The sequence below is a fragment of the Dermacentor albipictus genome, chromosome 1 (assembly GCF_038994185.2).
Source record: "Dermacentor albipictus isolate Rhodes 1998 colony chromosome 1, USDA_Dalb.pri_finalv2, whole genome shotgun sequence".
NCBI classification, from domain to species: Eukaryota; Metazoa; Arthropoda; class Arachnida; order Ixodida; family Ixodidae; genus Dermacentor; species Dermacentor albipictus.
The window spans coordinates 61,497,255-61,509,031 of NC_091821.1; the positions used below are offsets into that span (position 1 = coordinate 61,497,255).

The 11,777-nt window shown below is 45.1% G+C and overlaps 1 protein-coding gene and 1 long non-coding RNA gene across 2 annotated transcripts; one reads left to right on the plus strand and one right to left on the minus strand.

The window, feature by feature from the left end:
• Positions 1–2,773: 2,773 nt before the first annotated feature.
• LOC135918367 (uncharacterized) lies at positions 2,774–4,979 on the minus strand. Its single transcript, XR_010569641.2, has 3 exons — positions 4,628–4,979; positions 3,673–3,784; positions 2,774–2,951 (listed from the first exon to the last, which is right to left on the minus strand). It is a non-coding gene; the product is annotated as an uncharacterized lncRNA (long non-coding RNA).
• Positions 4,980–5,421: 442 nt separating this feature from the next.
• Positions 5,422–11,179, plus strand: LOC139047557 (uncharacterized). Its single transcript, XM_070521391.1, has 2 exons — positions 5,422–5,753; positions 7,317–11,179. Exon 2 carries the CDS (start codon positions 7,535–7,537, stop codon positions 8,702–8,704), a length of 1,170 nt encoding a protein of 389 aa, XP_070377492.1. The 5' UTR covers positions 5,422–5,753; positions 7,317–7,534; the 3' UTR covers positions 8,705–11,179.
• Positions 11,180–11,777: the final 598 nt, after the last annotated feature.

An 11,777-nucleotide genomic window follows, 5' to 3' on the forward strand; every position in this document is an offset into this window, starting at 1 on the left:
GCGACGAACCATATGGCAACAGTGAGCATTCACATACACGGGTCTCTTAGGGTACATTGAGCTGCCTACCTACAGGCGTAGTGCCCGACTTCGTCGCACGTGGTGATCTACTAACGAGCAACAACCAGCAGCAGAAACAGATTGGACAGAGTGTCCCACCTGTTTGCGGCGACAGTCGCTGTTAAAGATTAGCAACTTGCAGTGCAAAGCAGTCGGGTGACGCAGGCATCTGCTGCCGCAGCCTACACAGCGACATGGACTACCCATCATTTTAGCATTGACTCCTTTCCAGCCTGCATGTTTCTTTTCTTTTGGAGGCCGCTAATGTGTGGCTCACACTTGGTGTCCCACATTGTCTCAATATGGACAAGTTGCTTTCGTGGGCATCACCTTCATCGGCCACTTTTGCGGGCCTTTCCACCCAACTTCATACACGTCCGACCATGTAAGCACTTATGCTGGTCTCCGTTCATGCCTAATCGCGGCCGAGAAAGGCCAGAGGCACAATTTGTCCATGGCTGCAGCAGGAAAGGGTGAATGGGGAGCACGAATCACGGTGTGCGTAAATTGGGAGTCTATGTCGCTGTGCAGACTGCAGGATCAAATTCTTACTTCGAGAGGCTGCTTCCCAGTTGAACCGACCAGGCCGCAATATTCGAAAAACATAACACTGCGACCATAATCAAGTGACATAACAGCAAAATTAAACAGCAATCAGTCACCGCATGAGGTTCAGACAATACATCATACATTGGCGATGAACCATATGGCAACAGTGAGCATTCACATACACGGGTCTCTTAGGGTACATTGAGCTGCCTACCTACAGGCGTAGTGCCCGACTTCGTCGCACGTGGTGGTCTACTAACGAGCAACAACCAGCAGCAGAAACAGATTGGACAGAGTGTCCCACCTGTTTGCGGCGACAGTCGCTGTTAAAGATGAGCAACTTGCAGTACAAAGCAGTCGGGTGACGCAGGCATCTGCTGCCGCAGCCTACACAGCGACATGGACTACCCATCATTTTAGCATTGACTCCTTTCCAGCCTGCATGTTTCTTTTCTTTTGGAGGCCGCTAATGTGTGGCTCACACTTGGTGTCCCACATTGTCTCAATATGGACAAGTCGCTTTCGTGGGCATCACCTTCATCGGCCACTTTTGCGGGCCTTTCCACCCAACTTCATACACGTCCGACCATGTAAGCACTTATGCTGGTCTCCGTTCATGCCTAATCGCGGCCGAGAAAGGCCAGAGGCACAATTTGCCCATGGCTGCAGCAGGAAAGGGTGAACGGGGAGCACGAATCACGGTGTGCGTAAATTGGGAGTCTATGTCGCTGTGCAGACTGCAGGATCAAATTCTTATTTCGAGAGGCTGCTTCCCAGTGCAACCGACCAGGCAGCAATATTCGAAAAACATAAAACTGCGACCGTAACCAAGTGACATAACAGCAAAATTAAACGGCAATCAGTCACCGCTTGAGGTTCAGACAATACATTATACATTGGCTACGAACCATCTTACAGGCATAATGCTTGCCTTTGTCACATGTGGTGGTCTGGTAACGAGCGACAACCTGCGGTACAAACAGATTGGACAGAGCCTTGCACCCGTTTGAACCAACAGTTGCCGTTGAAGATGAGCAACTTCCATTGCGAAGCAATCAGGTGACGCAGGCATCTGCTGCCGCAACCAACACAGCGACATGGACTACCCGGCATTTTAGCGTTAACTCCTTTCCAACCTGCACATTTATTTTCTTTCGGGGGCCGCTATGTGTGGCTCACACTTTGTGTCCCACTTTGTCGCAATGTGGACAAGTCGCTTTTGTGGGCATCACCTTCGGCAGCCATTCTTGCGGGCTTTTCCACCCATACGGCTATCAACTTCATACACTTCGAACCATGTAAGCACATATGCTGGTCTCCGTTTTGAGCAAATCATGGCCGAGGTAGGCCACAAGCACAATTTGCCCATGGCTGCAGCAGGCCAGAACGAACGGGGCGCACCAGTTACGGTGTGTGTATACTGGGAGTCTATGTCGCTTTGCGGACTGCAGGAGCAAATGCTTACCTCGAGGGACTGCTTACCAATGCAACTGACCAGGCCCCCACATCTGTAACACAGTTACCACAACCAAGTGTGGCAGCAAAACCAGATTCTGCAATCAATCACTTCACTGTAGCTTGCACAAAGAACCAGGCTATCAAGGAAGAGGAGCAATCATCAACGAGACTAGGAATATGGAAAATGAGAAAGCTTGCATTCAAGAGAGAAGCCACTCTGCTCTGCAAGCATTGAAGGCTAAAAACACCAAGAAAAGTAAAATGGTGCATAGCACATGTGCATAGGTTAATGCAAGACGCATGCCGATGCTGCATCAGCTATTTCAGGAGAGTAATTGCGCATGACAACATACACTAGAAGATACTGCTACAGATATGTTAGGCTGCTAGACAGTGACTGGTATTAAGTATCAGCGAAATATCCAAATATAAAGGTTGACCTTTATATTTGGATGAGGATGAATAACCTCTAACAAAAATGGGCAATGAGAAAGCTTGCATTTATAGAAGAAAAATTACACTTCGCACAAACGGAATTAACATGGCTTGGAAGCTGATTAAGGACGAACTGATGAAACTCAATCTTTTGGCCAGCGTCGTCCGTGCTTGGTCAGATGTTGCAGGTGCATCTGAAGACGAAGAATTTCTAGAAAGTCCTTTTTGAGTTACTTGGATGACTCAGCCAAATGTCCGTGCTGGTGGAATGGTGGCTGAAGCTCTTTGCAGTCTTAACACAGTCCTTTGCAGACTTGATATCTCATCCATATTCTTGTGCATGTGCTTCTTTGTTCTTGGTGTAAAAGCCTTGCAAATTCGGCTCCAGCCCCTTCCTGTTGGTGCAGATAGGAGCTCCTGTGATGACCAAGATGTGCTTGGCTTAGACTCTGTTGGGGCAAAACGGTGACACGTGAGATACAGCACAGATTAGCCAAATTTATGTGGGTTTTATATGTTCGAACCAATTATACTGAACCATATATATTGTGGGGATGCGCGACCCTCGCGCCTCCCCTGATAGCTTGTTTTCCCGCATAGCCCCGTCTCCGTGCGGCGTCGCCGCGTGGGCCGCGGCGTTGGAGTGGTACAAGCGTGGTGCGAGAGATGGCGCGAGCGCCGCGCCGCTGCGCGGTTACTTGCGTTCGGGAAAGACAAGGCGCTCTCTCTTTGGGTTCGGGAAGCGAGCGGGTCGGACATGCCGACCCGCGCGCCGACCGATGCTTCGGCGAGACCGTCTCGCGTGGCCGCCTTCGAACGCGCCACGATTCGCGTGACTATACACGCGAACTACCAGGCGTTGGGATCCAGCATGGAGCGAACATATTCGCTCGCGAGGTCGCGGTAAGTCGGACTTCTAGATTTGTCGCGCGCCCATCAACATGTTCTGTGGATAGCAACTCGGCTAGCAGGCATTGATGTATGAAAGGTGCAATAAATGCCCTTGTGACTGTTTGCACTACTGTGTTGTCGTTCCTTTGTCCCAAGAGCACGGTGTAAGATATCCCACATCAGACCCCACAATATGAACAAACATTCATATCTGCTGCAAACAGCAAGCCAATACAGCATAGATCAAACATATTTATTTCTGAACCATATGTTGTTTACCTTGTAGTAGTAGCCAATGTCCACACAATGACCTTGTCGTAGCAGGCAGCAGCTTCTGTTTAGTGCGTGGAGTGTGTTGCTTTATACTGGTGCCGTCCTCATTACTGCATGTCTGGAACAGAAATTTTGACTGAATCAGAAATTGAAAAAGCAAAGTTTTGCAATATGAAATGCAAAAAGGTGTGACATATATGTTGTAATGATTTGCGACTACAGAACACATGCAAATGTACACTGTCTATTCTAGGGTGCTTAAGCAGCATGTTAAATAAATATTGCTATTGCCCATAAAATTGATGTCTGCCTAACTACAATGCATGTCAACAGCGCAAGTACTATTAAGATCACAAATGAGAACATTTGTGGGTTCATTTATGCTCTAGAAGTGATCACACTGCTAGTTACTCAAGCAAATGCATGAAAGTCATGAAGCTATTAGAACTGATGCATTATTTTTCTCCACGAACGTGATGCACCGCTTCACTACTGCAAAAATAAATGCCCTACGGTAAACCAATCTGAACAGCAAGAACATTTGGAACCAACAAGTACGAAATATGGGTGAATTATCATGCTTGCAACTGTTTAATACATTAAATTCTGTACTTTCACTTCATTTTACCAAAGGATTATTCGGTTTTGTGGACGAAAGACGTTGCCGGCCGACTCGAAAAAAAAGTTTAATATGTATATTGATAAGGCTACTCAGTCACCTACAACCACGGCTACAATAACATGAAAAATGAGACGCGCGTTCCGATATCGCTCTTTCTTTCCTGGTTGTTTGTGTAAACCAAACGACAGCCTCGCAAGTAAAGGTTTATTTAGGAAACAGCAACTGAGATCCTCACTGCCCATATGTAATGCAGGATCTAGTTCGTTAACTTGTGCCCGCCTGGAAGGTAATGAGACGGATATTATATAACGATTGAAGCAGCGGTGTTAAACGACTCACCGTTATTGCCGTTGTCAGCCGCAGCAAAATCCAGCTCCCGTTTCGATGCAGACCTGTTCCGAATGGCTCACGACCGAAACCCAACTGCAGGGCTTACTTGTCCGCTTGCAAACACGTAACTTCACCCCAAGTTACATAGAAGCGCAAGAAACTAGTTTTAGAAACAAAGGAGCAACCAGTCTTGAGTGTACGAACGAATGAATCCGTGCCGCCGTGCACTCGGAAATACCGGTAAAAATTTTAAATCCAGGCCAGACGTCACGTGAAAGATCGATGATGCTGAACGCTATTTGCGTTCATAATGGCGAAGAAACAATAAACTTACTAACAAAGAGTACAATATCTAATTAGCAATGATAATTTTGCCCTGTTTTTATGTAAAAGAAAATGCTTCGGTAATTGTAAGAGAAAGTTTGTAAGATAAAATTGCGCTTATTACGACGCCTCTACCGGGAAATGTTGGAACTAACGAACGCATCCCGAGTTCTACTAACTCTATGCATCCCGAGGTGATGCTACTAGGTCGGCTTTGTTAGCAGCGGCGCGCGGTCGATTTTTTCGCCCTCTGTGGCCATTAGTTGAACTTGAGAGTGTACGGGGCCTTGCGAGACATGCGTTTCCCCGCAGGCCGGCTGAGGCCGGTGAACAATAGAAGGCAGCATCCACGTGACCCTGCGTTCCCGGATGTTGGTTCCCTAAGTTGGTTTCCAACTGTCCCTATGAGGCCACTGAATACCTAGTGTGTCACGTGATTGGGGAGGTTTCTTCCCTGTATTACTGCCGGAATATACAACAATCCTAGCCATGTCCTAGCGCGTGCAATGACGCAGAAACCACGTGCTTCTAAACGCCGTCTCTCCGCTTCGGAATGGCGCACGTCTGTGATCGAGCTGCCATCGGCGATGACGATCGTCGCTGCGAATTTTGCAGCCAACTATTCATGCAGAGGAAGAACATGCTGCAACACATCAGGAACGTTCACAGAATGGCCGTGGATGTCAAGAAATTGATGAAATGCGACGTATGTGGCACTTCCCTGCCTACAATGGAGAAGTATTCGGTGCACCAGATCGCTGCGCACAACTTCGAGGCTGACTACGTGCACCTGTGTTCCGGAACAATAAGGGTGAGGAACAGTTTTATTAAGTTTATTCTCAGTCATCGTAAGCAAATGACGTTTAAACGCAATATTATATGTCGGACTTTTTTAAATTTCTTGTTGCGCAGTGTGCCTCCAAAAGCAGTTGTTTATACCTTGCGGGCCTTTGTTTTTTCTTTCTCCATCTGTTTCGCGAAGAGTATCTTTTGCGCACGTGCCTAATTTATTTCCTTGGGGTATGTTGAAGTTTGTATCCTCGTTAAATTTAATTTGTTTGTTTATCTATCTATATATAGTATAGTCATGTGTGCGCGCTCCCAGCGATGCGCTACATGACATACGTTTGGCATGGTCTGCTTTCCTGCCCAGCAAGTGGAGTGAAATTTGACGTTTGCACATCTTTTTTTCTTTTTTTTAAGCGACAGGAGTAAGCTGTTCTGCGTTCTGACGTTGCTCTGTGCCACATGCGTGCGTGGCCTAGTCTTCGCCTCAATGCACGTTGCAATGCGGCAGAGACGCAGAACCGGGACCATACTTGAATTTGCGGATGTCGCCGGGATGGTTTCCCAGCGTATTGTTGGCAAACTCTTTAGTAGTACATTTCATAGAATAGAGCGAAATGTGACGCTCGCGCACCCTACTCCCCCCCCCCCCCCCCCTTCTTTTTTTTTTCTTAAACGAGAGGAGGGATTTGCACTGCGTTCTCACGTTGCTTTGCGCTACTTGCGTGCGTGGTACAGTATTCGCCTCAGTGCCGACCGCAATACACTTGCAATTGCGGCTGTCAGCGGCTTGGTCTCCCGGCGCACTTTGGGAAAATTCTTTAGTAGTACCACAATCCTTCAATTGAAGGACTCTGGTTGTAGATTTCATAAAATAGAGCCAAATTTGACGCACGCGCAATCCTTTTTTCTTTAAGAAGAGTGTGTTAGGAGGCTACTTGGTAAGACATCTTTTTGTGAACTTAAACTGCGCTTGGGAAAAGACACCAACGTAGAAGAAGACAGGACGAACGCAGACTAGCAACTGGTTTATTGAAATCACACATAATGCTGCCTCTTCGAACCAGGCGCATGCCCAAGCCAGATCATAACCGCGTGACCATGGAACACTTCCTCGCCAAGCCCCTATCTACAGTAAAAATTCAAGCTCTTCTTGAAAAGAAGGAGCTTTTCAAGAAGAAACTGAGGGAAGGGATTCACACTGTTCTGGGGCGTAGCTTGCACCACGTGCTCTCAGTTCGTCTTTGTCTTATCGTAACAGCATTGCTGTGAATGTACAGTCTGATTCAATATTGAGGAAGGAGTGAGCATAGATCATGCTTAAGTTTCATACTTGTTTCTTATTAAAACAAAACTAATATGATAAATTTTTTGAAGTTATTGCGCATTGCATATTTGAAATTCAATTTTAACAGAAATTTGAGCAATATCAAGGGTGACCTCATGACACAGTCGAGTTGAAGGTGAGGGAGTAAAATAAATGCTACGTTAGCCCGTGTCCAAAGCCTTCAAAGTGATTATTTTTGTTTGCATCTCTCTCCCCAAAGTACTTGTCACCATCAAATGCTATTTTGTGCTTTTATTACAGAATTTCATGAATGGAAAGCAGAAGAAGAGGGTAGCCAAAACTGCTGGTTCATTTTGCCCAGGGACCCCAAAAAGCTGGCCAGTGGAGAGACAAGGATCCACTATTACTGTAATAGATCAGGCGAGGCAAGGAAAAGGGAAGGTCATAGTGACCGTCGGGAGAAAAGTCAGGGGAGCTGTAGGTCTGGTAAGATATGTCTTTCATTTATTACCATCACAATGGACAACACTCAGAGTCCGACACCTGAAAGCACCACCATAAAAGTCAGGTATCAAAGAAACCATTATGGTCATAAACCAGAAATTCAGCACTTGGGAATGAGTGACAAGGAAAAGGCCAGCGTAGCAGAGAACCTAGAAAGGGGTGTGCCCATGAAAACCATTCTAAAGCGAATAAGAACATCTGTGGCATCCAAGCTGAGGCCCATGCACTTGGCAGAGTGCTCAACCCTGCATAACATCAAACGGCAGTTTAACATTGCTGCTCCTGAACGTTGTCACACTAATGACGCTGTCAGTGTAGACATGTGGGTGCTTGTGATGAAAGAAAAAGGTGAAACACTTGTCCGCCTGTACAAGGCACAAGGTGCAGTGGACCCAAGTGGTACATTTTCTTCAGCAGACTTTGCTCTTGTTCTGATGACAGAGCCTCAGAAGGAGCTACTAGAAAAATTGGGCCCTGCAGGGACTGTATGTCTTGACTCCACACATGGTACTATAGAGTACCTGTTTGACCTGACCACGCTTCTGGTGCTAGATAAAGTAGCATCAGTTGTAGCTATAGCTTATTTCATCTGCAACCACATGAACGAGCAAACTTTGACAGCATTCTTCAAATATCTGGAGTCGGCCATGGCCAAAAAAGTGGCCGCTAAGACATTGATATCTGATGATGCCTCGCAATTCTACAAAGCATGGTTTAGGGTCATGGGTGCCGCAAAACAGAAACTTCTCTGTGCCTGGCATGTGGATAACAATTGGCGTAAGAAGACACTCGAGTGTGTAGAGAGACAGCTAAGGCCACATGTTTACCATAGTGTGTGGCTACTCTTAGAGTTCCTCGTGGAAAAGGCATTTGAAGATTATTTTAAGCAATTCCTTTCTAGTGAGGAAGAAAAACTGAGGGACTTCCTCAAGTACTTCAAAGACCACTATGCAGTTAGGCCGCAAGAGTGGGCCTATCGCTTTAGGACTAGAGCAGCTGTCAACACTAACATGCACCTTGAGAGCAAGCACAGGACGTTAAAGCGTACTATGCTGGAGAGAAAACAGAATAAGCATGGTGACAAACTAATTTCTGCCCTCATGGACTTGACAAATCATTTTTTAATGAAAAGGGCTAGCCAGATGATGAAAGGGGCAAAGGGTAAGGAGCGGAGAACAATTTAGAAGAACCACAGGTCTGGCAGTGAAATGGCAGCTTGTGCCAAAATAAATGAAGATGGCATATGGACTGTGCCATCTCAGTCTATTAAAGGGCTCTCATACAAAGTGTCAAAAGTGAAAGATGGTGCTTGCTGTCCTTTGAGGTGCAAGGAATGCGCAGTGTGTGTGCAAGCACAGTCACTGTGCGGTCATCGCTAATCCAACTAGCAGCAACAAGGCCCATGAGAGCTCACCCAAAGAAGCATGTGAGGCAAGTCGGGCATTGCACATTGTACGGAGTATAACAAAGCTGGAAGCAGCCAAAGCAGTGTCAAGCTCAACACTCTTAAGAGCAAAAATGGACTCAGTCAGACAGGCAATATCAGATGGTGAAGTCTCTGAGGGTGTGGCTGAGAAGGCAAACAATTTGTTTTAGCCAGTTTTCATGCTTGTGGAAAGTGAAAGTGACCCAAAAAGAAAGATGCCAGACCATTCATATGAACCAGCCAACAAAAAAGTTGTGCACCTGTTAAGATTTCACTCTACAAAAAACCCTAGATTGTCGCAGCCATCATCTAGCCTTTCAAGGCCCACTGAAGCTCAAAAGGAAGTCCTTAAATAACAGCTTAGGGACAGCAACATAGAAACTGAAGAGATAACCACGTCAGCAGGGCACGATTACTGGTAACAAGCCTCCAGTGCAGTTAGGAAGAGAGAAGTGGTGCAGTAGTGCTGTGCTGTCATGCCTTATAGAAGCAGGTTGAGGGCTCGCATATAAACAAATCATGACATGTGGTCTCTGATGATTAGCCCGTCTGTTTTTGTCTGTGGTGTGCAGCCATATGTCACAGCTGGATGGTATGTGTGTTAGAGCACGAGAGATGCCTCCATGCTTGTTGTATGAGCTGCTGGTAAGTGTTCTGTGAAAATAGGTACAGACCCAGTGGTTATCTCTGGTATGTGGCAGCTGTTGGATTGTAGTGTGTTAGAGCACGCCTCCATGCTTGTCATATGAGCCGCTGGTAAGTATGTCTGTACATAGGAAGCGCATTGGACGGTGTGTAGTGTTTCAGTGTGCAAAAGCCTCCAATGTGTTTTGCTACTTATAAATTTGTGTAAACACTCAGTAGCGCAGTAGTCATGTTGTTGCACTGCTGAGCTCAAGCCTGCGGGTTCAATCCCAGCAAAGGTGGCTGCATTTCAGTGGTGGTGAAATGAAAAAAAAAAAAAAAAAGCGTGTAGTTGAATTCAAGTGCACATCACAGAACCCAAGGTGGTCAAAATAATACTGAGTCCCGCACTGTGGCATGCCTCATAATTCGATCTAGATGTTGTGTTCCATCTGATGTTCTTTATTGCCCATTTGAATAAACTTTTATTTTTCAGATTACCAAAATAGAGGGTATATGCAGTGGTGTTGTGTGCAGTCTGGATAAGTTGCTCTGGTCATGTGCACTCAATGAAAACTTCTGCATATTTGGCTGCAGCAGACAGTGTCATAATGATAGTAAAAACTATGCAGAAAGCTTTAGGCCACTCTACATATCAGATCAGTTTTATATTGCATCCTTTATGGTGCTTATGGTGGCAGAATAATAATTGGCAACGCTTCCTTACACATTTAATATTTTTTCTTTTTTTCTTTTGGAAGAGCAACCTTGGAAGAATAATCTACAACAATGCTCCTACCTTCTCTTTCACTGTCTCCCCATTTCTTTTCTACACTTCAACTTCATTGTACGCACTATCTTATTCTCCTCTTCATCCTACATTGACGGTGTGGGAAAGTGAGCTAAGCGTGCATAAAGATTGCTGTGCAGAACTTAATTGCAGCACTGACGAAGACAAATCTTTGTCAAAAGGTTCATTACAGCTACATTCCCCCTCCAAACACTGTTTATCACTTCAAGCCTTCATATTCCTGTGAGCTTTTGTCTTGTTTAACAGTTGTAACAGTCATACTATTTATTACTATCAATAGCCAACATACATTTAGCACTGCAAAGTGCTGTTTAGAAGACGTGTGAGTTTCTACTTCCCTTATGATAAACACTCCAGACATTCAGTCTCTAATTTATGAAAATCTTTCAAACATTGCCAGTGATGACCACCATATGGGTTAATGTCGGCATGGGACTGAGGCTTTCCCGCAAAAAGAACAGTTATGTTTTGCTCATATCATGTGACTGACAGTTTCTGCTGTAATTTTTGCACTTGTCAACTGCACTGTGAAGAGTTCGTTTCTGTGAATATGTGCTGGCCTGATTCTTCTTAATCACGCATTTCAGATCTTGTGCTGTGAGATGAGGAGGTGTAAAATAAAAACACCGTGTAGATTTCACAATGCCTTTAAGAAACCACGCAAAGCTTGGAGATGAAGCATTACATGCAACTTGAACCAAGTGTCTGGACACAGCAAGTGAAAGTTGTTTTGTCATGAGTGAGGGTGTCGGCGTTACTTGTAACTGCCTTTAAATAAAAGTTTGTTTCAAAACAGTGGCTCAACTCTGTGTTCCCCCGGTAAAAAACAAAACCATTGAAATTTGCAATTCTCTTTTTAAACATAATTGACCAATATGAATAAAAAAAAAAAACTTTATGAATCAAGATATAAGCTTGCCATACCATGGAAACACTTGAAACTCCTTTTGAGAAGCTTACTCATACGCGAACACATTATAGCAATTATTTTCAATTGTATACCCACAATTTGCGTCGTCACCATGTCAAGTTTCAAGGCAGATTTTTTTTTAGACTCCAGGAAGCCGTATGCTGAATTCTATCCATTGTTTACTGCATTGCATTTGATTTTCTATAACAAATAAAATCGAATTCTCCATTGATTGCACCGACGCTCACGTTATAATTATATGCTATTATTATTGACTAGTTTTTTATATATATTCTTGGACGGTGGGGGCTGCACTGGTGGCGTTCTACGAATTTGCGCCGCGTGTTTGTGCGGGTAAACTTAAGCGCACATTTTTTTTTTTTTGCGCGTTATGAAAACAATGCACTGCAGGTATTTTAATTAATGCAACGAGCTGTATGAAATATCAGTCAAGGGGTTGGAAACGTCGCTATAGAGAATCCCGAC

Coding starts and splice junctions, on each gene's coding strand:
- LOC139047557 (XM_070521391.1), top strand. CDS start 7,535: ATGGACAACACTCAGAGTCCGACACCTGAAAGCACCACCATAAAAGTC.